The sequence below is a fragment of the Thermobia domestica genome, chromosome 1 (assembly GCF_964235325.1).
Source record: "Thermobia domestica chromosome 1, izTheDome1.hap1.1, whole genome shotgun sequence".
Classification (NCBI taxonomy): domain Eukaryota; kingdom Metazoa; phylum Arthropoda; class Insecta; order Zygentoma; family Lepismatidae; genus Thermobia; species Thermobia domestica.
In genome coordinates, this window is record NC_137454.1 from 307,143,527 (window position 1) to 307,169,967 (window position 26,441).

At 35.1% G+C, this 26,441-nt stretch overlaps 2 protein-coding genes across 9 annotated transcripts in view; one reads left to right on the forward strand and one right to left on the reverse strand.

Moving 5' to 3' along the window:
• Sap47 (Synapse-associated protein 47kD) overlaps positions 1-25,067 on the reverse strand; it is a 221,608-nt gene extending 196,541 nt beyond the window's left edge. For all 8 annotated transcript variants that reach the window (XM_081727261.1, XM_081727258.1, XM_081727243.1 and 5 more), the window contains exon 1: positions 24,756-25,067. In XM_081727261.1, the coding sequence (XP_081583387.1) occupies positions 24,756-24,919 (164 nt within the window). In that variant the 5' untranslated portion in view covers positions 24,920-25,067. The remainder of the gene's footprint in view (positions 1-24,755) is intronic.
• An 85-nt stretch (positions 25,068-25,152) lies between these two features.
• Positions 25,153-26,441, forward strand: part of woc (zinc finger protein without children) — a 98,848-nt gene continuing 97,559 nt past the window's right edge. The window contains exon 1 of the mRNA XM_081727230.1: positions 25,153-25,302. The gene's annotated coding sequence lies outside the window, so the exon portion shown is untranslated. The remainder of the gene's footprint in view (positions 25,303-26,441) is intronic.

Genomic DNA, 26,441 nt, shown 5'->3' on the forward strand with positions numbered 1-26,441 from the left:
AGTGAGCTGATGGTAACAGCTTCCTTCCTAATATTAATTGTATTGCTTGGCGCAGACACACAACCTTCTCTTTTCTTTTTAGAACTACGCTACCAAAGGTTTTACCTATCATTTGAGATAGTGATTTTGATCCTATCATATTTTCTGCCGGTATCAAACTCTTTATTTCAATATTTAAAAGTTAATTGTTTGTTGGTTTGTTATAAAATTTAATATACCTTCTAGCAAGACCGGATACATAACTGCTGAAGGCAGTGCAGCACGTTCTATACGTAAATCTTGTCTATTTATTTTAGGTGTGCATATTTTAATCCCACCCATACTGTGGAAAGTACCGTGACCATCTAATGTTCTCGCTGCATTATCAAAAACAAACTGAATCAAATTTTGAGAATGATCAGTTTGGATTGGAATAATAGAACACATTCTAGAATATGCATATCTTCTTACTTCAGCGTAGCTGGCTGATATTCCAAAACTATGCAACTATATCTATCTATATATTGACGATATCCATAGTATCGCAAACAGTAAACACCAATTGCTAGATGGATTGGTGATATAAACGTACGAGGCCGACACATTGAAATAATTGAATGGCAGATCATGATATGCATTCGAGAAAACATATTTGAATCACCTTTCTTACTTCTAGTTATATTTTCAACAAAAAATTTTAATGATTGTGGATCCTCGGGAGCAACTTTTCTCCAATGAAGGAATTGCTTCTTTCTAGGTAGACGCGATACGAATGCATTGTTGATGCTTCTATTTTTAGACATGATCTGCTTTTCTTTTCTTGTTTGCTTCATTCTTTGAGATAAGAAGGCAGGGGTTTGCTGTTTACTTTCATACCACTATGAACCACATTAGCTTAAAATTGATGTATGTTTAGAACATAATAATATATAAACTATATAGACTACCAGCTGTTACGCCAATGATGTTAAGGGTGAGCCTACTGAATATATATATATACTTAATTTCTGCTACTAAAAAGAAAAAAAAAGGAGATTTAAAGGAACACAGTATGGACAACTAGGTAACAAGAAAGCAGCTCTGTCCACGTATATTTTTCAAAAACGTCGAATTTCTCCACTAATTGTATTCCGATTTAGATTATTCTTTTTTTAAAAACAAAGCTAATTAAATATTCAATCGAAACTATTCCGAGCATTGTTTGCGAATTCCTAACGGTTTTGGAGATTTTCTACAACCAATCCAAGAGCAGGACTTTCAAAGTGTATCACTTTATACTTTAATGGAAAATGGTGGCTTTGTGTCACTAGCGGATCCAGAAGGATCGTTTGGGGGGGGCGGTTCGCTCCCTGGAAGATGAGCGTAGCCTCAAGGTAACCAGAATTTTACTTTGAAAAAATCGGACGCATATGAATGCGGGACTTGAGGGGGGGGTATCTAAACCTGATTCAGCTAAATCTGATTCTCTGATTCCATTTTGAGACCCGAATTTTTTTTTTTTTTTTTTTTTTTTAATGAAAGTATTCTGAAGATGTAAATTAAATACGCACTTTCATTTCGGAGACATGGCGGCTTATTGTTTTACTAGTCAACGCAATATATCAGATGCGCTGTCTTGCACAATACTTGCACAAAAGAAAATACTGTATTGACTATGGCATTCATTTTAGCGGAAAAATGTACAATTTGCTCTAATTGTTTATATTTTGAATAACAATTGCGGAACAGCAGTTGAAAAAAAAAAAAAAGACAGATTCGGTGTACGCAAAAATCAATATCAAATGTATACATGCATAAAGAATAATACAAAATGTCAATAAATAACAAAATACATTATGATATTTCTGTATACGTTTCTTGGTAGCTTAAAAAATACATTAAAGTTTATAATTAATAATTAATGTTTAATAGTATATGGTACACAGTGTTCAAATGGGCCAAAATATAGGGGAGCAATCTTTACATATTGCTTTCATTTCTGTTTATATCAGATATAATTCAGCAAATCGAAAATTGAAAAAGAAGAAATATAATATTCAAACTGAACTCCAAGGATGTTTAGTGGCTCCGTGATTATTCCTCGTAGTATCTAGTGATTGTCCGAACTTGAATTTCGTGGCTTTCCCCTGAAAAAAGGATGTTATGGTTTTTGCCTTAAAAGAACTATGGCCTGCGCTTTCAAGGGCACAGATCAAGTACAGGAGAATGAAATGGATACACTTTCTAATACATAATACTAATCATAGCTGCATTTAAGCATTGTACTGTACTACTAACAGGAATCCAGAGCGACGATTTGAAGTTAACCTACAGCATTAACATACAAAGAAATGAATTGTGAAGATAAATCCTATATAAATATAATATATTGCAGTACTCCTTAACCATATAAATCACTACGAAGGTAAATGCACAATTATTCAATAAAATACTGCAAATAATGTAACAACAAAATATCAATACTAAACTTTCTCTTACACGAACTCAACAGAAATTTTGTCGGATCTAGCACGAAATGTGTATAAATTTTACACGAATTAAAATTATATAGAATTACAATATAAGCTATTATAATGTATAACTAGTAAAAAAATACTCTGAAAGATTAGCAAAGTCTACAACAAAATGAACGAAAGAAGATCAGAAATGTAAAACCAAAGTGATGTTTCCGTTCATTACAGCACACACTATATTTCCTAAAACACACCGACTGGCGATATTATTTGACAATATCACATAGTTTTTTAAAATGCAAATTAAAATTTAATTTTGAAAAAAAAAATATCACCTTTAAACGAAATTACCAATAGAGAATAATGTACGTATAACTTGTTTTTCTTTCATCTCAGATATAATATGGACCCCGTTTGGTCTAAAGGCTAACACGCTTGCCTTTTGTGCGCGTGATCCCGGATTCGATTCCCGGTGGGGATACAGTTGAACGAAAAAGTGGTTCGGATTCCACTATAATCAGTAGGTCCACGTTTCCTTTAGCCGTTCTGGCACACACGTGGGATGTTACACAAACAAATATCATATGTATAATATATAACTGTTTATTAAAAATATAATATAGCCTATATACCGGTACACATCTTTTGCGATTGTGGTTGTGCCCTTTTGTTTCAGTTAAAGATTTTAACAAAGCAATTTCAGAAAATTTTTCGAGTTCGTTTGCGATTCAGATACATCCAAGGAGTTCAACTTATACTCAGGCTCATGATTTTTGTGGAGACCCACAAGTTGAAAATAATTACGACCAAACACCACGACGGGCGAAAACCAAACAACAGCCTTAGTCACCTTGCAGTTCACCTCTGGGAAAGTTACAGCACAAACTCAAATCTACGCCCTATCTTGTTCCTGGCAAATCTGCCGATGACACGAGCGTAATCTACGTTTGTCTTGGTGCGTATATAGTATTGCCAGGTCGCTAAGTCAATCTGTACCCATCCATAACCGTAGCCATGTCTTCAACCTCTTTAGTGTTGAAATGTCCTTTCGGTTGATGTTTTGTATAGGGTATTTTGTACGAATACACTCCCTCTTTTGCAGCGATATAGCTAATTAAATATGTAAAGAAAGAAAAGCATTATACCAGACTAGGAATACGGGGTTGGAAATTGGCTCTATTAGGTAATTTCTTAAATGCAGTTGTTAGAAACATAATATAATTATAGCTATGCTTACAACAATAAAATTATATAATACTAGCCTTCACCTAGGTAGGGCTTCGCCCCCAGACTCCCAATTTGCTCTGCATACGGCCTCACACAGTATAGTAAATGCTCCTACGTTTTACCGTGGCACAATTTTCGCGTTCTTCCTTCTACGTATCTCTTTCATATAGCATTGCATTAAGCTAAATCTCTGTCTCGAAATTCAAACACCTTGTAAGGAATTTTAGTGAACCACCCCCACCTCTTTTCCTTCTCTTCTACGTTAAGTGGCAAAAAACGCTCAAATATGTTTAATTATTTTAAATGAAAAATTAAACTACCAATTTTCATGCCTCTAACCGTAAAGGATCCCGAGATATGAGCATCCTATAATAATAATAATAATAATAATAATAATAATAATAATAATAATAATAATAATAATAATAATAATAATAATAATAATAATAATAATAATATCAATAATAATAATAATAATAATAATAATAATAATAATAATAATAATAATAATAATAATAATAACTGTCCCTTTTCTTTCCTTCTAGGTAAAATATCAAAAACGCTGAAATACATATTGTATTATTTTGAATGAGAAGTCCATACACCAAATTTCATGTTTCTAACCTTCGAAGATTCTTAGATATTGATATCTAATTTTTATAATTGCAAACCACGCCCCCTTTTCTTCCCCTCCCTTTTTTCCACATTTTACTAAAGTATCAAAAAACGTTGAAACGCGTGTCAAATTATTTAAAATGAGAAATCCATGGCCACCCCTTCCCTTCGAATTTCCAAGAAATCCTTCCTTAGTGATACCCTACGCCAGAAATCTTATCTACAGTCCGAATTCCAAGTTCTAGCTTGAGCGGTTTGGCCTGTGCGATCAGTTACTCACTCAGGACTTCTTTTATATAACAGCTTGTGTTATTTCCCAAGAAGAGATGAAATGCCATTAAAAGTCACAATAAATCCCTGGCCCTTCCTAATGTTTCCGTGTTTGAACACCAAAAGTCACGGCTCTCTTCGTTGATCTAGTAGCTAGCGAACGTATCTTTGATGCATGAGGTTCTGTGATTTGATTCTCGGTGAATGAGCATAGAACGCACTATGGTGGTTCAGATCCAACTTTAAACTCTAGTTCTCGTTTTGTAAAGCATCGCTTTTAACAAACGAAGTAAATACATATCAACCAATCAACCAACCGAAAAGTCTCAGATTCAGAGTGCTTTTAGGTAAGATTCTACATTTCTCTTTATTCAAGGTACAGGTACTTGAAGTTTCGGGATACGAATTCCATTTCCATATCCTTTTTCTAGGACACAATTTTTAAATATATCTTTTTAGTTCAAAGAGTGAGACGTCTTACCCTCCTTCCTACAGCTGCAGGTCCAACGAATGAATCATATTCTCACTCCTTTGGGGCTTATAGTGATCGCCTCAAGGAACTAGGGACATAAGTATTCACTCTTCAAATTTGTCTGTATTAAGTACTACTAAGTACCACACATTTTGATTACTTTGCTAGGTTTGTCACACAGATTGAATCGGTCGGGAAAAGACCATATTTGTATTTTTCAACGATAAATGCTGGAAGTAAAATCCAGACCTTTGGGGGGGGCGGTCGCCCCCTCCGCCCCCCCCTTGGATCCGCCAGTGCTTTGTGTCAAACTTTACGAGAAAGAAGTATTAAGAAAAGTCATAGATTAGAGCTTCTAGAACAAAAGTGTTTTTACAGAACTGGAATAACTTAAATAGTCTCAGAGTTACAAGCTAAAATCGGGAGACATGCGCATTCCGGACGGCCGCCATCTTTGGCCGCCATTTTGAGGATTAAGCGCACACGGGATTTTAGGGGACTTCTGATATTTCATTTAAGATCACATGAAAAACAAATCCTGAAATTTTCAGCTTTTTCTAAATTATTTCAGCTCGCGGTCCTTTATTTACTGGGCTATTAATTTCTATCTACATTCTACTATTAAGAAATTACGTTGCTCAATAAAGAGGCGGATCTAGCCCGGGGCTGGAGGGCCCAGCCCCCAGTTTTTTGAGCGACAAAAATGACTGGTTATTATTTATATATTTTTGAAGGTTCGTAGTAATCTCATGATTCTGGTTGCTCCCCCCGTTTTTACCTTCTAGATCCGCTTTTGGCTCAATGACAGTTGTGACTGTGATTATCACGAAGTAAAGATGCAAAGGCTCGAAAGACAACTACTTTTTCTAAAGTTTCTTTCCGTGCTTCTTCGCCTGGGAAATTTTATGGTTTTTAAAAATATTTCAATTTTACTGAAAAGATAGCAGCATCTCATGTTAAGCTGTAGGTCCGCGTTTCATACAGCCTCGATGCTGAAAGAACGTTAAATATCAATCCAATTAACAGATTTGAAAATGTTATTGCTCAAAAATGGCTAATAATGTTTAAATCAAACGCCTACAGTTCGAAAGAAGTGTTCAAGTTTCGTTCGATTGGTGGAAGATGTCAAGTGTGCAGTACCGATGCAAGCTACTGACATCTTTCGCCAACTATCAGTAAACTCAGTAACTCTCGTCAGTGTTCAAGGTATAGTATAAGACGACTGTTGACTTGATGCGTCCCGTGCAGTCGGAAACTGATATCTTATTACTTTACATTTTGTTACAAATTTGTATGTTTTTTTTTTTTACACCATTATTTTGCATCTGTAATTAGATTATATATATTAGCTGTTTATGAGCTATAATAATTCGAAATCGGATGAAGACTTTAGAGACAACCTGCACTTTTTAAAAGACTACAGTGAAATATTCGTTACAGCCCAGCCGAAACTGATGTACTAGTATATTTGAAACCTGGACAGAACAGTATACCTCTTTTCATGACGTAGACAAGATACGAAATATCGAAATTATATATATATATATATATATATATATATATATATATTAAAGCCTAAAAGGAAATACGAAATTATTCTTTTTCAAATATCATCTAGTCTCATAAGTCACATAAATTAGAAACTCAAATTCAATTCCCAAAAGGGTCAAGACAGACGACAAATTACTCAAGGCTTAAAACAAGGAAAATTAGATTAGGTCATTCAAGAAGGAGACCTAGAATTCGATATGTAAAGCCCTCAACACATAAACACGTATCTGAGCGTTTTGCGAAACACTTCGAAGGGGAAAGGAGGACCAAATTAATGTTTGAAAGTATGGTAAATGTTAATCATTACGCGAACTTCTCGAATTCACTTGTGAATTCAATATGGAAGACGCAAATTGAGAAGTACAACGATATTGTATATCTATTTTGTAATTTCTTCTATTTTTATATCTTGATTTTGGGCAACGGTGCATAAAAGTACACAATCTGTCGTGTAGAAGAAGAAAAAAAGAATGTTGTTGATTCTAAATAGAAAGAAATAAGATTTAATCTTAGCAGCTGAAGATATATGTTGATTTTAGGTGTATAATCGTTGCATTTATAGTTATCATAACAGCAGATATTTACTTATTTAAAAAGTTGCTATGACAACCGAAAAAATAAAGTATAATTAATGAAGTTTTGGAGAATAAAGGTAATAGTGATATAATTTGTCGTGCCTGATTTAATGTGATTTGATCGTTTTTATATATTTTAAGAATTACACGGACTGTGGGCTGGAATGTAACGTAAAATATAAATTAATCATTACATTTTAAATGGTGGTTCCCAATATACGTTACATTTATAGATGGTGTTATCAAACCCATAACGTTACAGAAGGACACAAAATATTTTTCTCGGTAAATGGGCACATTTGCTACCATGAATATAAAGTCACATTGTCACTTACGAATGCAACTTTATGCACAAGCAAGTCTCCGTTAAAATCAGCAAAATCCTTATTGTTCCCTTGAGAAAGAGCAAAGCTTCTAATCGCCGTGCTAATAGTATTCAAAAGCATATTACTGATCATATCATTATGAATTTATGGTCTCATTTATAATACTTAAAAATATAAGTATGAAAGCATATAGATAAAATTTTAACACTTTAGGAATTCCAGAACTTCATATGTATGTTACTTTATGCAATTATCTTTGCTTTGAGAAACAACATATATTGTATATCTCACGGTTTTGCAATACGAATATCTTATTCACAACAGTGTCTCACGGCCCTTGCAGCTAAATGAGATGATAAAACTCCAATAACCAATCCTATTCTTTATATATTTTGCAAATTCCTTGCCAAATGTATGGAGAAACTATGGTCTAATGATTTCTTATACGGTTTCAGATTTCCGAAGTATATGAAGTCTTATAGAGCGGCTATGTCTGTACGTCTATCTATAGTTATCACAGAAAAAATGGTAAGAGTAATGATTTTCTTTAATCGCTTCAGCGTCCCAAGAATAGGTTCCATCTCTTCCACTAACTTTCTATTTAACCCGGAAGCAGGGTGCACACAGAGTAATCCTGAGAGTTGGGGAGAACCTCCCTTAAGAGGTCTTATCACTGCGGAATTAAAATACCGCCAATTTTACAGTAATTTTGCGATATCTTCAAATAGATAAAAGATAATTAAAATGTAGAACAAGATCACCCTAAACAATATTATTTTGCATGAGGTACCGTTATCACGAGTCACCTAGTAACTTTCCGTTTGCAGCAATTTAGAAACGCGAAAATAAGTGCCGATTTTCTAAATGGCTGGAAATCGAAAGCAGATAAGTGAGTCATGATAACGGTATCTCGTAAAATAATATTGTCTAGGGAGCCTTTGTTCCACTTTTCGATTAACTTTTATCTACTTTAAGATATTACATATTTACTGTAAATTAGCTGGCATTTTAATTTCGCCGTGATGGGGCCTCTTAATATTTTTCGAAGAAAATCCTCTCCCACTAATAACTTACAGGAGTGTGTGAATAAAATGGCACTATTCTCACAAGTTTACAAATTATTTACAGCGATTTGTATGTAACTAATAATGCGTGAACTAATGGTTAGCGGAATCCCTAGTCTTATATAGCTCAATAATTATGGATGTTCACACAGGTTAACACTTTATATTACACCCTGTCTCCCCACTTTATTTGCCAGGTCGCCTAAAAATATTAAGTCTTTTGCGCATAAGATGGCATTATGTCCCAAATCTCAGAGTATATGATTCACAGGGGGCCAAGCCTAACGTCATTTGATAGCTAACAGTTCAAGCCGTGAAGATGTGTGAACTTTCCTCAAAATTGTATAATGTTTCACAGTTTTACTTCCATAAAAGCGCAAATGCTGCACTGGCTCGTAATGAAATTTGTGCTGTGTATGGGGAAGACATGATATCAAAAGCAACCGCCACAAGATGACTCAGTCGCTTTAGTTCTAAACATTTCTATGTCCAAGATGCTGCTCGTAGTAAGTGACAAACAACAGCAAAAGTATATGGTATGCTGGCAAAAGTCTACCAAGACCGGCATACAAGTAGTCATGACATAGCCAATGACCTAAACACCCATCATCAAACAGCCCATATGGACCATTAAACCATTCGGAGAAACCTGGCTACCAGCAGTGTCATTCCATTTTTAGGGGGAGGGGGAATTCTATATGTCAGTAGATTTTTAAAGCTTTTCAATGATATATTATTATATTTTGGATTAAAATGTATACAAACTCAAACTTACGGGGCAACTTCCCCTCCTTGGAGCTCGAAATTGATACTCCTGCTGGCTACAAGCAGCAGCTTGACCTTCCGGTGCCACACGATCTGACTCAAAAACACTTCCTCGAACAAATATTCATCTGTAAATCTTTACTGAAGCAGTTGATCATGCATAATGGAAAGTGAATAACCTACAACAGGAGAAAAAAAAAGTCGTGGTCGAAGCAAGGAGAAACTCCATACTGTCTCCAAAGCCCGAACTGACGGCTAAGAAGATGACACTGTGAGTTTGGTGTGATTAGAAGGACATCACAAGCTGCTGCCGAAAGAGACAGTGATAGACTCGAACCTGTACTGTTAAAATTCAAGCTAATGCACTTAGCAATTGAAAAGGAACGGCCGGAATGGTAAACAGAAGGGGTGGTACACAACGCTGCCAACGCCAGACCTCATACATTTTTAGTGATCCGTCAAAAATTGAGAGAACTTGGCTGGGAGGTTTTGACGCATCCACCGTATTGCCCGGGCCTGGCATCGTCAGATTATCATTTGTTTCGGTCTCTGCAGAATTTCTTGAATAGTGGTAACCAAGTTCCAGAAGAAATCTGTGTAAACCACGTGTCACTATTTACTGACCAGAAACCATACAAGTTCCATAATGACGGAAAAATGGCAGGTCAAAGAAAATGGTGTATATGTAGTTCATAAGATTTCTTTTCAAGTTACAATTAGTGCATTATCAATTTCGTCCACCAAAGATTGAATATTTTTGTACAACTTGATATAATATTGCACACTTCCCGGTAGTGAAATGAAATGAAATCTTTAAGTTTAACGTCCCACAGTTATGCCGGTTAGGCTAAAGGAGACGGTGATAATGAAAAATGAGTGAAAGGGTGGAATGGAGAAAATGGGAGGAAACGGAAGAACCCCGAGAAAACCCACGAGCACGGTTTGTCCACCACCAAGTCCACACGGCGCGAGCTGGGATCAAACCAGGGACCCCAAGCACCGGAGGTGAACGCTCTACCACTGAGCCACCGCGCCCCCCACTTCCCGGTAGTGACAGCGGTTTATATACAATATATAGCCATGTTTAACTTTGTTACTGTCATGGCCAAAGTTGCATTACTGCTTTATCCCTCTATTGCAATCGCATATCTCCGGTTTCAATATTGAATTTGTATGGTTTGAAAGTCTATCGCAGTTTCAAAATATGAAACAAAACTTCATTTTTCGTCTTTTTACACTTGCAAACTATGCTATGCATAAGCGTGTGAAGTCTTGTAGAACGACTGTCCGTCGACAGGTATCAAAGGAAAAACGATAAGAGGTAACGAGAAACCCTTTTTGCAATGGATTCAGCATTCCAAGAATAGGTGACATCTCCTCTGTTAATCTTCTATTCAAACACAAAGGGTTTCATAGTATTATTTACGTTGTCAATGTTTGTCGCCATGGAACGAAAACTATTACAGATAGTGAGAAATAATTTTCTTGCAAAATGATTGAGTGTCTCGTGGCAACATATGACTTACCCGCAACACACTACCGAAACCGGAAGCGGTTCAAATTACTATGTAATACTGATTTCTATGTAACAGAAAACGGTGAAAGATGTCAAGAATGGGTTTTGTAATCGATTCAAGGTCCGGTGACTGGAAAGAGGGGTCAAATGTGGAAACAGATTGATAGTTCAAAGCCACGTGGAAACTTGTGCTGAGAAAGGAACCTACCTTTTGGCAGTTAAGGTTATCGAATTACAAACGTCAGTGGTAGTTACAAGAGGAGGTTTCTGAGGAAAGGGACAACATTCTGTCGCTTTATGACGAAGGGTCAGAAGTGTTTGTCATCTGAGGTGAAAGGAGTGCAGTTGACACCTCAGAGGAATACTCAGGACATGGTAACAAGACATCACCTGCTTCTCCAAATGTCAATTAGTTTCGATTTTGACCACAAATAAAAAGAAATTTTAGTTTAACGACTTATCGTTTAACGTTCTTTAGACGAAAGGAGACGGAGACAGATGATCAATGAGAATAATGATCGTCAAATTAAATTTTTGTGCTCTCAACTAGGCACAACGTGGGACGACGTACACCAAAGGTATATGCACTAGCCACTGAACCAGCGAGAGGGCTTATTTTGCTCCGAGCATAGCTTCAGCTATTCAGGTAGCTTCATTCGTGGTAATCTCAAGGTTCTTATTAATTTTGCGAGATAAAACAAGTGTGTTTTTCCTGGCAACGAGGCTCCTTATCTATTATGAATGTAGATGTGTACAGTCTGTGTCAGCCGCGGATCCAAGATGTGATAAAGGGAGGGGCTAAACCATAGTTTGCTGCTTTATCCAGTGTAAAGGAAGTAGGATTGAAGCCCATTTTACTCAGCAGAGCGTTGAAGAATCTGAAGGTGGATTATAGAAACAGAAGAGTAATATACCATCTTTACAGGAACCAGACAGCTGTTATAGGAAGAGATCAGAAGGAAGAAAGAATAAGTAAAGGAGTAAGTCAAGGATGTGGATTTTCACCTCTCCTGTTCAACGTCTATATAGAAGAGGATATGAAAGAATTCTTTGATAAAAACGAGAAAGGCGTAAAAGTAAATGGTTAGGCTTTCAGCACAATTAGGTTTGCTAATGGCATAGCATTGATAGTGTAGAACGAAAAGGACTTGCAGGAAGCATTTTCAAACTTGAACGACCAACTGAAAAGAACATGCAAAATGAAGATAAATAAGAAAACCAAAGTGATAAAGCGCACAAGAGCAGGACAGGAAGGGGCAAACGCATGGCTAGAGAGAGAGAGAAAATCGAAGACGTTAAGAGATTCCCCTACCTAGGAAGTCTAATATCCTCGGACGGAAGAAGTGAAAAAGACGTAAGTTCAAGACTAGCACAGGATAAACAAGCACTCAACAGGAAAAGAGGGATGCTAACATTAAGAAATGTGCCGGACATTCGAAAATGATTTATTAAGACTCTGGTATGGAGCGTGGCGCTTTACGGATCAGAGACGTGAACACAAAAAAGCTGAAATATCCAGGCTGGAAGCATTTCAAATGTGATGTTCGCGCAGAATGCTGCGCATACCATGGGCTGAAAGGAAAAGGAACGAAGACGTACTGAAAGAAGCTAATGAAGGACGGCAGATCTGAAGATAATAGAAAGAAGAAACAGCGTGCTTGGCCATCTTATTCGGCACTCCGATTGGATCACCGTGTCGATAGAGGGAAAGGCAGAAGGAAAACCAAGAAGAGGAAGAGCAAGGATAAAATATCTAGATGCAGTTATGAAGACGAGACCTTATCAGAGTATAAAACAGCTCTCCTAAGGGAGAGATCAATTTTAAAATTTCGACACTGCCCACAAATCTACGGCTGAGATGAGAAAGAGAAGAGACCTGCGCGTCAAGGCGTTGCGGAGGGGGGCTATAGCCCTCTCTTTGGATCCGCGTCGATCTGTATAGGTAAAGAAGTTTTACAAAACAATATTATTTTATAAAATATCCCCTACCACCTACACGGGTAACAAAAAGAAAAATGGGTTGTGAGAAGTGAAAATCTGTACTTAAAATTCCTTGACTTTCCCTTCCAGGCCGGTGGGAACTATGAATCTGAAATGTGAACGCAGATACAATCAACGAGAGAAATAGTGTTGTAAATAAAATAAAAAAAAAACTGTTCGTATTTTTTCAGAAATGTATTTTTTTAAAGAAAAAAACATCGCCTCTCGTTTTTTTTCTAAATTTCGTTTTCTTTCAAATAGTTATTTGTAATGCATCTTACGTCTATTTAAGTATTAAATATTTTTATGTACGTGTAATCACCGTAAAATACAACATAAATTAAACGCTAGATACTGATACGCTACAAATATTTTACAATTTATATGAATAGCATACCTACTAACAATGCGGGTTTCAGCAGTTTTCATCAATATCAACTAAGAAATAAAAGTAGAAATGAAATTTTGTTTTTCTGTGAAAGCAGGCCTTTAATAAGTACGAAAATAATGTCACGAACAGTATAAAATTCAAATAACTTGTCTAAAGGTAAAAAATAATACTAATTTGCCTTATAGTATTTTTCTAAATATATCATATATAAATAATTTGTCGACTAGATATATATGATATGCAGAGCCAGCTTAACCATATGTGCAATACGTGCATTTGCATGGAACGGCAAGTTTGGAGGGTCCGGTAAAATCTGTCATAAGCATATTATTTAAATTAAATATTTCTTGTTGGAAACAGACTTCATGATGATGGTAGTTACATTTACTAAGCTGACCTTCTATTTGAATACTACATTCATAAATTATGTTTAGGTCGCATTAGTTTAAGGTCACATGGACAATGCTAAAGCAAATGGTCAAATAAATCCAAGCACAAATTGCTTGATTGTTGTCAAATGCAAAAATTCAATTCTCGAATAGTAGCGAATATCTGTTCCATTTAGTAAGTTATCACAGTTTTGATATGACAACTAGCCTTGTTTTTGTCACAAACAAGTTCCTTATCATTGACGATAGAAACAAGTTTTTTTTTAAATGTTAACAGATGTAGAAGAAAAATCAAGAAATAAAAATAAAAGAGCTAGTTGCACCGGAATTGCAAATTGATGCATTGAGATTGAAGCTCGATATTGAATTCTATAGAAAGGACTACAATCTTTCCTCTGCAAGTGTGTTTGCTTTATCTTTCACTAACATAATAAGTTAATATTTAAAGAAAAAACAGACACAACGAGATTGTATTTTTAGTAAGTATTTCAACCTTTCTGAGTGCGACTGCACTTACCCTCCCCTTCGTTGTTCATGCTAGAGCAGCATACTTAAAATCATGACTTTTAAGATTTATTCTTTCTGGAGAAAGGCGGAGGCGGCAAATTATGCCATTGCACGGGGCGACAAATTGCCTAGGACCAGCCCTGTTGATGTGTATATACAAGACATGAATTTAGGATGACACAATTTGAAATAATGCAGGGTGTTTCAAAATTAACATTAGGGTTTTGGAACTTTGTAGTATCTATTACAATTAACTTACAATTATAAATATTATATCAAATGAAAAAGCAACTCAAACAGTTTTGTATGCACGCATACACATGCATTATTTCTTCTGTCTGACGTTAGAACATGCAAGTAGCAAAGATGGAGACTAGAGAGCAGAAAGCTGTTTGTGTTTTAACAAAGACTGAATCTGTAGTTACATTTTTTTTTTTTTTTTTTTTTACCTCTTTGTGAAGAATATTAAGGAGACGCTTGCAACTACGTCTTTATCGTTTGCAGTTGCTACAGATCTAAAGCCTACAGACTACGGTTACGTGTCAATTTCGCAAGTGAAATACTGCTGCATAACAATGAAGATCTTTTAGATCGTGTCGTCTTCAGTGATAAATCGACATTTCACCTAAGAGCTAATGTGAACACTCAATGTTTGCATCTGGCCGCCAGCAAATCCTCAGGAAATGGTACAGTTGAAACGCGACTTCCGTAAATTGAATGTGTTTTGTGCCATATGGCGGAAAGTTTATGAGCCTTTCTCGCCTATCGACTAGATGTGTGCCGTGTGACGAATGAATCCCACATCGAATACTTGTAGTAAAGACTGTTTGAGGTACTCTTTTACTTGTAATAACTACTACGAAGATTTAAAACCCCGATAATAATTTTGAAACACCCTTCATTTCTCATCAACAGTGTTGGAACTAAGATGTAAAAAGGAGAGAACATTATTGTTTACAACAACGATATTATTATTAGTCGAGACTAACTACTACAACACGGGTTAGTAGTTTAAAAAAATGTAAACAAATGTACACTCATAACTCTTTCGGTCCAAGGTGGCCAAAGTTACACACACGGATGTGTCACTTCTTAAATTCGCTCTTGTGTGGACACTAATTAAGATATAGGGATATTATTTCTAGCAAATATGGTTGGACCATAGTTTATCATATTAATTTCTTTTTCTTCTGGGTGTCTAATTTCCTTCTCAAATTTCACCCCAGTCAAAAAATCGAAAATTTTCGAATTTCGAATTTATTTTTTTTTCTGTAGCTTCCTTCGTTGTAGGGAGACCTCCTTAAGACTTGCCAGCTAGATACCTCGGATGGATACCTAATTGTTGACATCAATTGGACGGGCCTGTGCACAGTGTTAAAAATAAGGGAAATTAAAATTTACCTAAATTTGGGCAAAAAAAAAATCGAAATTTTTGTTTATAAATCCGTACCTATACGTACGAGTGCAAGTCAACTTATGCCAATCGAACAATTGTCCTTACTGAACAAACGCGGGTACAGATCGTTACAATGGGGAATTAGGGGGCGCACGAAAAATTCGTATTTAGGTTCCAACCCTTGATTTGTCTACTTTTCCCTTGCAACTCTATCCACCACGACTCTGGAACTCTCTAAAGAAATAATAAACACTTCTGACCAGAGTATATACACTTGATTATTAAAAACTAAATTAAAGTACAACGGTTTCAACAACTTAACGTTGTCTTCATCAGACACTAACTCTGATGAAGTCTGAGTGTTAATTATTTCTCTAGATTTTCCCTACTTTTCTGTTTACTATAATATATAGTTTACTATACTATAATATAATATAATTAGAAGCTTTGTTCCTTAAATATCGCCATGATAATTGTAGAATATATTAGTGGTGTACCAATGTTTAATTTAAGATAGTTTGCGTCTGCCTGGTAACAGTGCTGCCAGCTACAAAAAATTCCAGATTTTAAGGGGAAACTTTGGAAAAATTATCTGCTTTGTCACTATTAAGCCCCTTTTGTTGGCTACATCGGAACAAATGTACCAATATCGGAAAGCCTCGTCTTTGCTCTACACAACGCGCTATAGAAAGTTTCAATAGGATAATTAGGAGAAGTACAGTTGAGATTTACAGTAGACTTGTTCTCTAATTGGAAAGATAACTGTGATTTTTTTTTTTTTTTTTTTTAGGTAGAATGAGATTTTTTTTATTGACGTGTTTATTTCATTAGATATCGACAAAATACTTGTAGGATATATTACAGGGATACCAAAGCTTATGTTAAGATAGTTTGCGTGTGACCGATAGCAGTGTTGCCAGCTAAAGAAAATTTTAATTCCAGATTTTAGGGGGAATTTTAAAAAAATCCCTTTTGGTTTCTATTATTTCCCTCTTGTTGGCTACATTCGAACAAACGTACAAGTGTCTAAAAGCCTGTCCTTAGCCTACACAGCGCACCATAAAAAGTTTCACTAGAATAACTAGAGGAAGTACAGTTGAGGTTTATAATAAACCATGTTCTGTAAATGGTAAATTTCTGAGGTAGAATGATATATATATATATATATATATATATATATATATATATATATATATATATATATATATATATATATATATATATATACAGTGAAACCTGTCTTTAGCGGAATCGAACGGGACTTGCAAAAATTTCCGTTAAAGTCAGGTTTCCGCTTAGTGGAGGTAGACTTTTCCTTTCTTAAAAAAAAAAAAAAAAAAAAAAAAAAATGCTTATAAAGGGGCATACTGAGAAAATATATTGTTGTACGTACATTGTTCGATTACAATACTTCTTTCTTCTACGAATAAATACACAAAAAATTAAAATGAATACGAAATATGCTATGCACATGTTTTCTTTATTTTTCTAATAGCCAAGCAGGGTTTTCTGTGTACATTGCTGCTTGGCTGCTTAACTTTGCGCATACACTTTAGCCTGAGAAATTATACTAAGTGAATCAGAATCATTTTTTCGTAAGGCAAAGTTTTGCAGTTCCTTTAAACTTCTGAGAGAATCTTGATATGTATTTATTCTACACTCTTCTTGGAACTCGGTATCGTATTCCTCTTCTTCCTCTATCTCGTTTTCTTCTTTCCGACATTCCGTATGATTCTTGATTAAGTTGCGGGGATTAAGGACAATTTGTGGGGGTGAATATGAGTAGTGGTTGGGAAAGGTCAACACTGTCCAGAAATATTTAACAAAAGAACGAACATTTTATCGCAGACAGTGTAATGTATATGTCTCACAGAATGTCTAAACATCTAAAAGTTGTAATCCGGAACTCAGAATTGTCCGTTAAATGTTTATTTTTCTTTCCGTTGTCCGCGTAACACAGTTTCCGCTTAATGAAGGGAGTTTTACACGTTTTGTTCTCCAAAATTCATGGGACCGTGAAATATTTCCGTTTAAGACAGTTTTCCGTTTAATAAAGGGTCCGTTGAAGACAGGTTTTACTGTATATATATATATATATATATATATATATACTTTTTAATGTCATGCTTACTTTGTTAGATATCGCCATACTTGTAGGATATATTCTTGGGGTACCAAGGTTTATTTTCAGATATTTTTCGTCTGTTTGATGGCAGTGTTTCCAGCCAACCAAAACAATTAATTCCCGATTTTAGGTGAAAAAATCGGAAAATTTCCCTTTTTCCCTCTATTATTTCTCTCTTGCTGGGTACATTGAAACAAGCGTACCACTATCTGAAACTTTCATCTTTGGCCTACAGAACGCACCATAAAAAGTTTCAATATAATAATTAGAAAATTTGTAGCACCAGCATATCTGTTGATTTTTGCTTCTGCGGCGTAAAAAGTGTCAAAATTTCATGTGCATGATGACAGAATTTTTTCTTTCCCTCTTTGAATGGAAGCCAGAGACTTCAGGATTTCACTGTACCTTGTCAACACACCAAAGAATATTTTTAGGTGATTTGAACCCATTTGACAGCAGTAGTGCTAGATACAAAAAAGTTTGAAATTCGGTTAGGGATTTCTTTTGTAAATTTTCACCCTACATTTCCCTCAATAATTTCCCACCCGTTGGCAACACTGCAATGAAACTTACACCAAAAAACAGCCACATACATTTTCTAAAAAGCAATGCCTTAACCATATCAATCGAATATTTTTTTCAGCAATAAGTCACTAACTGAAAATATAGGAAAACTAAAAATGACCTGGGTTCGAAAGGAATAATCACACAATTTTGCTCGTACAGGTACAAAGAAGCAAACGATTTGTAAGTTACAAGGGTTTCGACTCAAGTTCTGTCGATTATTTCAATAATCTGCAACATAAATCAATAAATAATAGTTGCCAGATTTATTTATTTATTTATTTTTGTTTGTTTGTTTTAAACACTAGACAGGAATGATGAGAGAATTATGTAGGGAAAAGAAAAGCATACTTTATAGGTTACTTAATAGACCTAAGGAAAGACGCATCAAATATTTCATGCGGAATGGTTAATTACACCAGAAATGTGAACATCACGAAAGAGTGATGAAAACTAACTAAAAGCGTCCGAAATGTAGGAGTATTTAGTTGCGAAAACGCAATCAAATCAAGAAGTCATAGCCAAATTACGGAAAGAAGAGGAATACTGGGGAGAGTTAAAAAGAGAAAAAGAAACGTGAGATAGAATTTTCTCCTTTCTTTTAAATAAATAAATACTACCTAAGAAGAATTTGCCTTATTAGGAATGTAACAAAAGATAAAAGGATTATAATGATATACGTTATTAATGAAGGCAACTCTCACGTCAAAAACAAGACTCGCGAAGGACTCCAGTATATGGAAGTTCTTAGCTTGAAGCAAGTAAGATGGTAGAAGTAATCTACACAAAGCATCCCAGTTAACTGAGAAAACAGCAACAGATATATTCCCGAATGGCCATTTCTATATTAACTTCTGCTATTAAGTCTTTAAAACAGCACCTTTAGCTTAACTAAAATTCCGGGGAAACCCCCTCCTTTACGGATTAATTCTTACTCGAAATTTGCCGCGCATAAAACAAATATCGGTACATTTGAATGTCATCTGTCTGCTACGGAGAAATCATTTGTTACTTTGTAGTAGCGAAACAGTACACAGCTTCTAAGTGTGTTGATGAAAAAGATAAGAGTTTAAAAGTCATAAGATCTAAAATATCTTAAAACACAAACGTATGTATTTATTTGTTTACAAAGTATATAAAGGACTAAAGTGACTCACTAGTCATTCATCGACGATCAACCGAAAGCGGTGTGCTTAGCAACTTCTAATCTGAGGTATATTTCTGAGACGTAAGCAGAAAAGAATTTTTTTTTTTTTTTTTTTTTTTTTTTTTTTTTTTTTTTTTAATGCGAACCTTAAGGAGAAAACTGAGGCTCGTTTTATTCTTCCATTTTCCTGGATACATCAATTTCAATCTCTCATGAAGAAAATCAACCACGTTCGAAGTTTGAGTCTTTGTGTTGTTACGTATCCATGCAACAACGAATTTATGAAAGACAGAACCACAACAGAGGCTCGGATCCTGCACAGACCATTATGCAAGATAAACCCTTACAGGAGCTGTTTCGTACCACCTGTATTACCTCCAAGACACTGCGAAGCGAACACATATTTGGGTGTTATTTTGGAAATCAAATTCCGGAGAAGGGAAAGTGGAAAAATACAGTAACTATATAAAAAGGGAAGCTCTAGGCATTACAAATATTATAACTATCATCATGCATAAATCACTTCTTAGATCGTGATCATTTTTGGAAACGATAACCCGTACTTGTATCAGGACTTTTAATCATTGAACATTTGGAATTTGACTACGGAAGGAAAAGGAAAAATAAATTATTATTATTATTAATAATAATACGTCACTTTTGAATTGCTGGAGTGAGAGAACAAAATTAATTTTGTTTCACTATCTTTGCGTTCGAAAAAATGGCAACCAAATTCTCTGGATTAAAACTATGAGTCGTACCCTAGTATAAAGTGGCATTCAAAATTTAGATGAATTCTTACCATGTGTTTAACTTAGGCAAGATAATACGGTATCACAAAATAAACTAAAACCGAAATAGATTACCAAAACTGCTGCAACATCAGTGTCCAAACCGCAGAAAGACATAACCAACATCCGAACTATTTCTTAAAAGCTACACTTGGCTATCTATAGAAATATAAAACTATACATTGAACACTACTTGCAACGTGAATAAAAAAGAAAATCTTAAATTTTCATTATTGATAGTACGGTACGTAACTTCTATCAAGTGTTTTCGTAACGATGCCATATTATATTCGATCTTTCTCTTAGCGATTAAGGCTGTGTCCAACACTCGGAATGCGATAGGATTTCCCTATATAATAACATGGCATATTTCTTTCCAAAATTTTATGAAAACTATTTATTTTATACAGTTCAAAATTCGACCAAATGATTATTAGTATTAATATTGCATGTTCACTTTTACTTTTTCTTGCTAAGGTAATATTAGAGCGCGCTAATTAAAAATTAATTTTCTTCCATTTAAAAGCTGTTTAAGATATTGGCTGCATTTTGCAACAGTGCAGAACAGCAAGTAGGAAGCGTACCAGGTAGATTTCTTTCATTCTCTGCCCCCGCTAGGTTACGTGCGTAAGCCTAGGGTTGTCCGCGGAGGAAAAGAAACCGATGGAATGCAGATTGACAGCAGATAAGAACAAAGTGTGTTTTCTGCCTCTTCATAGATCGTAAAGATTTCCATGATTCTACGTAAACATCTCCGCGAATAATTACCTGTACAGGAATATTGCAGCTAACAACGAACGAAAGTTTTAGAAAATCTGTCTATGCTATTTTCAAGTGAAGGAAATCTGTTCACCTTATAAAATCAGTTTTGAACTGTAGAGCGTAGAGCAAACTCACTTATTTGTTGCATCAACTGATGAAAGTTTACATATAGATCAAAGATAAGTCTTAGGAAAAACGAACAATATAATAAATGCTGGTACTTACTGCCTGTTAGGTATACTTGTATCAAAATTGTCTAGTAAATTTACAAATGAGTAAAATTAAAGAACGGTCCGTACGATTCTTTTCCTATATATATTTTATTTACATATCTGCGTTTTGAATGGCATAGAGAACCCAATTCTTTCTTCCTTAAAAAAAAAAAAAAAAAAAAAAAAAAAAATCAAACTCGAGAATACAGGGGCTTATGTCTTAAAACTACTAGTCTTGTAATACAAGTGTGAAACTTCTCAAAATCAAATATTTTACACTTGTATATACTGTAAAAAAAGGGGCAAATTAAAATTGTCAGCAATAGTACTTATAAATGAATTTTACTATTATTCTAGTATTTCTACTTCATGATATTTGATGGATTCTCAAAAAGCATTACAAGACGAGTAGTTTGAGAAATAGACTCCTGCTGTGTAAGACACACGCACACAACGGACGAGTAAATTTAAATGCATTAATTAATATTTATTTTAGAAAACGAAATGTCAGATGGAGCCGAAAGGCCATCTTATAAAGAAACATTAATAACAAAGGCAAAGAAATGTGGAAATCAGGCAGAGCATATGTGGAGAGTATATAATCCTGGTGATATTCGCCTGGTGGAAGAGAAGAAAATCCTGGATGAACATTAATAATAATAATAAAAAAATGCTTCTTGTTATCACTTATCGATTTTGCTCTATGGTGTTATGGATTAGATTTTAGTTTGATTTCAGCTTAGCATACCGTTCAGCAGCGAGGCTATATGAGATGTGGACACAGAGCGAGGGAATACGAACTACACGAGTTCCCACCGGAAATCGAACCCGGGTCTGGAAGTTTCTGCCATTCCGTATTTCCGTCCCTACTTGGTAAGAAGATTTCGCATAAAAGATGAGAGACTCTGTTTTTAAATATAGTTCCAATTTTATGGAAAAACTGAAATTTGAACAATCTAAAAACATATTCTATTTATTTTATATTTTATTCAGTCTTATTTTGAATGGCGAAATTAAAGTTAACCATGCTTTGTCTTGCACCTAACCACGAAATGATCAGAATATAATACTACACGTATTTATAGAAGAATAATTGAAATGACACATATACAAAATTATTGTTCATAATCCAACACGTATAAAATATGAATGACCGCTTAACCGACTTCTTAAATCTTTATACGACACACACTTAAAAGAACGTAAATTTATGACATAGGTATTATATATATTTTCTGAATGCATTGTCTATTTTGCTTCACAAAACAGGAAATAAGCTCAGAATTTTTCGTATTGATATGTCACAAGTCCTGCGAAACAGAGGTTTGAAACTTTCGTCGAAGAGGAAATGTCAATTCTCTGAATGCTCTAATAAAGGAAAACCAAAGCTGACATCACTCAATTAGTACGTCTTACTGTAGTACAATATTGATCTATTTGAACTTTCAAATGTACACTGGTTATAGTTTGGAATAGTGATAATACGATTTCCTATTCATTATTTAATCGTTTTCCGAAACATATGATCTGCTTATTTTAGCTAGCCCTTTTCATTCCTATTATGAAATTAAGTTTTACCTTTTCTTTTATAGCGCCGATTTGGCCACAATAATATTAATAATAACCAGGAAGGCGACCAACCAGGCTTCCCCTATTTTACACTTAAATAATCTAAACACGTAAATTCGATGGCTGCGTTCCAATATTTGGAAAAATTACATGCAACATCTAGCCTATTGATTCATAAAGAAAAATTATGGTGATCTGAGGAATGTAGGCGTCGCACCTCTTTTCCTTGGGCTTAATGTTCCACGATTATGATCTGCAGCGAATGGAGACGGTGATGATAATGAATGAAATAATAGATTGAGGAAGAGTGGGAGAAACAAAGAAAACCCCGAGAAAACCCATGCACATGACGATTGTCCACCACAAAGCCCATTTAGTGGGAAATGGGATCGAAGACAGATCTTCAATCTGAGCGCTCTACCACTGAACCATCGCAGCCTCACATCTCTATATCTGTAATAATAAAGTAGACACAGCAATGTGGGTGTCTTTATAATATTACCATACATAAGAGGAAACACTTTGAGAGTAATTTTAAATCTCTCTCATTCTAGCGCCTTCGGGGACTCAACCCTATGCACTATTAGCCTCTCTTCGCTCGCTACAACTTTCTCAGGCTCCCACAACTCCCAGCAGCGAAAAATAAACCTGGTACATGCATGGTAACGTATGTAACAAATAGAATGGGTGCTTTTTACGATATCAGAAGTTGTTTCAATCATAAGACGTCAAGTGTACAGTATATATTTGCGTCTCTAATTGGTCTGCAAGTGAAATGTCAAGTGATGTAATTTCAAATGCACGAATAGAACGCAACCTCTCGAAGAAATCTTAAAAAAGAGCACACATGGCATGGTAGCATCCATATTCTCAAGCTTCACGTTTTTAATAAAAATATGGTTGTGAGAATCAACCAAGGTTACTGGAGAAACAAAGTGGTTATTATCCGCATGAATATTGAGTTTTATAGCTCCTGTCGTAAATTCCCAACATATAGGGGAAAAGTTGCTCAAATAACAAGGCTAAAGATACAAACGTCGGAGTTTCACACTTGGCTGAATACAACACGCATGATAAATTCAATAAAGCTATGATACTTGCCCCGAAGACGATTAGGCCTATGTTTAGCAGAAGGGGTCCAGCTGTTTTCTCTAAAAAATTATACAATTTTGGTAATTTCTGTTCACATTCGGTTAGTTTAGAGTAGGGTTGGTTAGTTTAAGTTAGGTTAGGCTAGTTTAAGTTAGGTTAGGCTAGTTTAGGTTACGTTAGGTTAGTTTAGGTTATGTTATATTAGTGTAGGGATCCCGCATAATTTTCCAAAAAATGATAGAATTTCGCTTATTTCTACTAATATTACGTTAGTTTAGGTTAGTTCAGGTTAGCTTACGTAGTTTATGTTAGGTTAGGTTAGATTTGGTTACGTTATGTTACGTCTAAGTACTTGCATTATTCATTTCTCCTGTAAATTTTGTGTTTTTTACGAGCTTCTGGACCCCTTGCACTAAACATACTCCGACGATTATCCCATAAAGGGCGGAAACATCCCGGGAAGAGACTTTCTTTGTCTCTAAAACCTGACATTATTACAATAATAATAAAAACGCACCTCTGGAAAAAGACGTGAACTTATATTCACCATCTAAATATACGGTAGTCTTGATTATCTTACTCTTGTGATTCTTGGATCATTCAAACTAAACCCCACAACATTAGTGTATCTTGAAACAACAACTTGATCTAATATTTCTGTGAATCTAGATGTTCATAGTACTGAATATTATAAATAAATAAATAAATAAATAAAAAATAGGCTATAGTCTGTAAATAATACTGAACAAAGCTGATGAGATAGAACGATTATAAAGTTTAGGGATAAAGGTTACGATTCTAATAGTAAAAAAGTCGAGTATATTCATAAAAATTAACCCCAGATTAAACAAAACCGGGAGGATAGTACTTACTAAATATATACCAAGGTACAATTGTTTCAATATGTGTCACCTATAGCAATATGTATAGACACTTGAAAACAGTAACAATTGTTATCGAAAAGTTTAACCTATTGCATTTAAATAATAATTAATTAGATAAGTCCCTATTTCTCACCTTGCATCTTTTTTCTCTCCACTTTCCGAATTCAGAGGTTCAGTTTCAGCGGAGGGAGATGTCACTTTTTCTTCCGAACTTCTTCGAGATTCTTCATCTGGTTTCTTTCCTGGACCTCCGATCCAGCTACTCATTTGACTTGTGAGTCCGGAGAACATATCCATTTTGACAGTTGTACTCACTGGACACACAAACAGCAATAATTAACGCCTATTAACACTGCACATTCATTCTCACAATTCACTTTATCAGCTGTTGACTAAAAATCACTACAGCGTCAACTCTGAAATTACTGCTGCTATGGATCGAAGAATTTCGTACTACTTTCAATATTTCATCAACCCTGCAGATGTCACTAGTATCAACGCGGCAATTGCCGCCATCTAGCGTTTAAGAAAAGAAGAGGGGTGTAAATGCAAAACCCGAAGCTGGGCAAGGTTGCGTGCTTAGTGTTTTTTTGTTTATGCTATTGAAGATATGAATTTGTTGTAATAGTAATTGTAATCGGTGTGTGAAGTGAGGTGTTTTCAAACAAAGGTGATATGAGGTGAGGAACTTTAATGAGTGTAGTTTTCTCTTAAAGAGCAATGCAGCAGTGTACACAATTTTGAGTCGTGTGCTTGTTTGAGTGAGTTTTGATTCGCGGTTTTTTGCTTAGTAGTTCCATTTCTCACTGTTCGTGTTCTTCCATTTAATTTGTAAGGAGAATGTGTGCAATACACAGTAAAGTAGCTACTTGATATTGATAATGAATGTAAGTTGTTTGTATGAATGATAATTTCATTGTGTGAAAATGCTCGAGGTATGGCGTCAAAAACTTAATATCAATTTTCATTTGAAGATGTCGCTACTGAATTCGGCGCCCTGGGTAGAGAGTAGGAGTGTCCATACAGCGTTTTCTTCTAAAAATGTGAGTAAATACGTGTGTATGCGTTATTGCTGGGAATAAATTGAGCTAGCATTGTTTTCAGATTCTACTATTTGCATTTAGTACCCTCTAATGATGAATGCATTCAGGATCGAACGTCATACCAGTTTGGGCGCGCTTACACAACACAACCCTGTATATGATTTCAATGAAAATTTCAATTTATTATACAGGGTGTTCCAGTAACTAGTTAGGGATATTCTTCAACATCGAGAATGTGAAGATAAAATGTAAAGGTGGCATCTAAATAATGATTAAAACTTGTTTAAATACTATTAAGACTCAAATACCTGTTTCACGAAATAGTTAAAAATAGTGCATGGAAGATTTATCAGCTATCGTTGTAGCATCAAATCCGTTGTGCGAAATAATTACTTGCATATGTGCAAACAATTGTAATGCTGGATTGTCTGTTCATTCCAGAGCTATAAAACTGATTTTGCTTGAGATAAGTATATAAGATATGCACATTCGGTAACTCTAAGCCTTGATACTAGAAAATCAGTAGGAGTGTTTTTTCGTGCAATAAGTTTACGCGTTATCCCTTAAGGACCCGAATTCAATACGGTACGCAAAGAAGTTGAAATTTTACATTTTTTTGGTCACAGGGTATTACTCGAGTAGACGGTGCTACCAAATTACGACACATTTCTTATATTTTGACGTCAGGGTATAGCTTTGTATTTCTTCTAGCAGTTTTACACTAAATAAGGAGCTCCATTACTACTTGTAGACTGACTTCAGGAGGGCTGAGTATA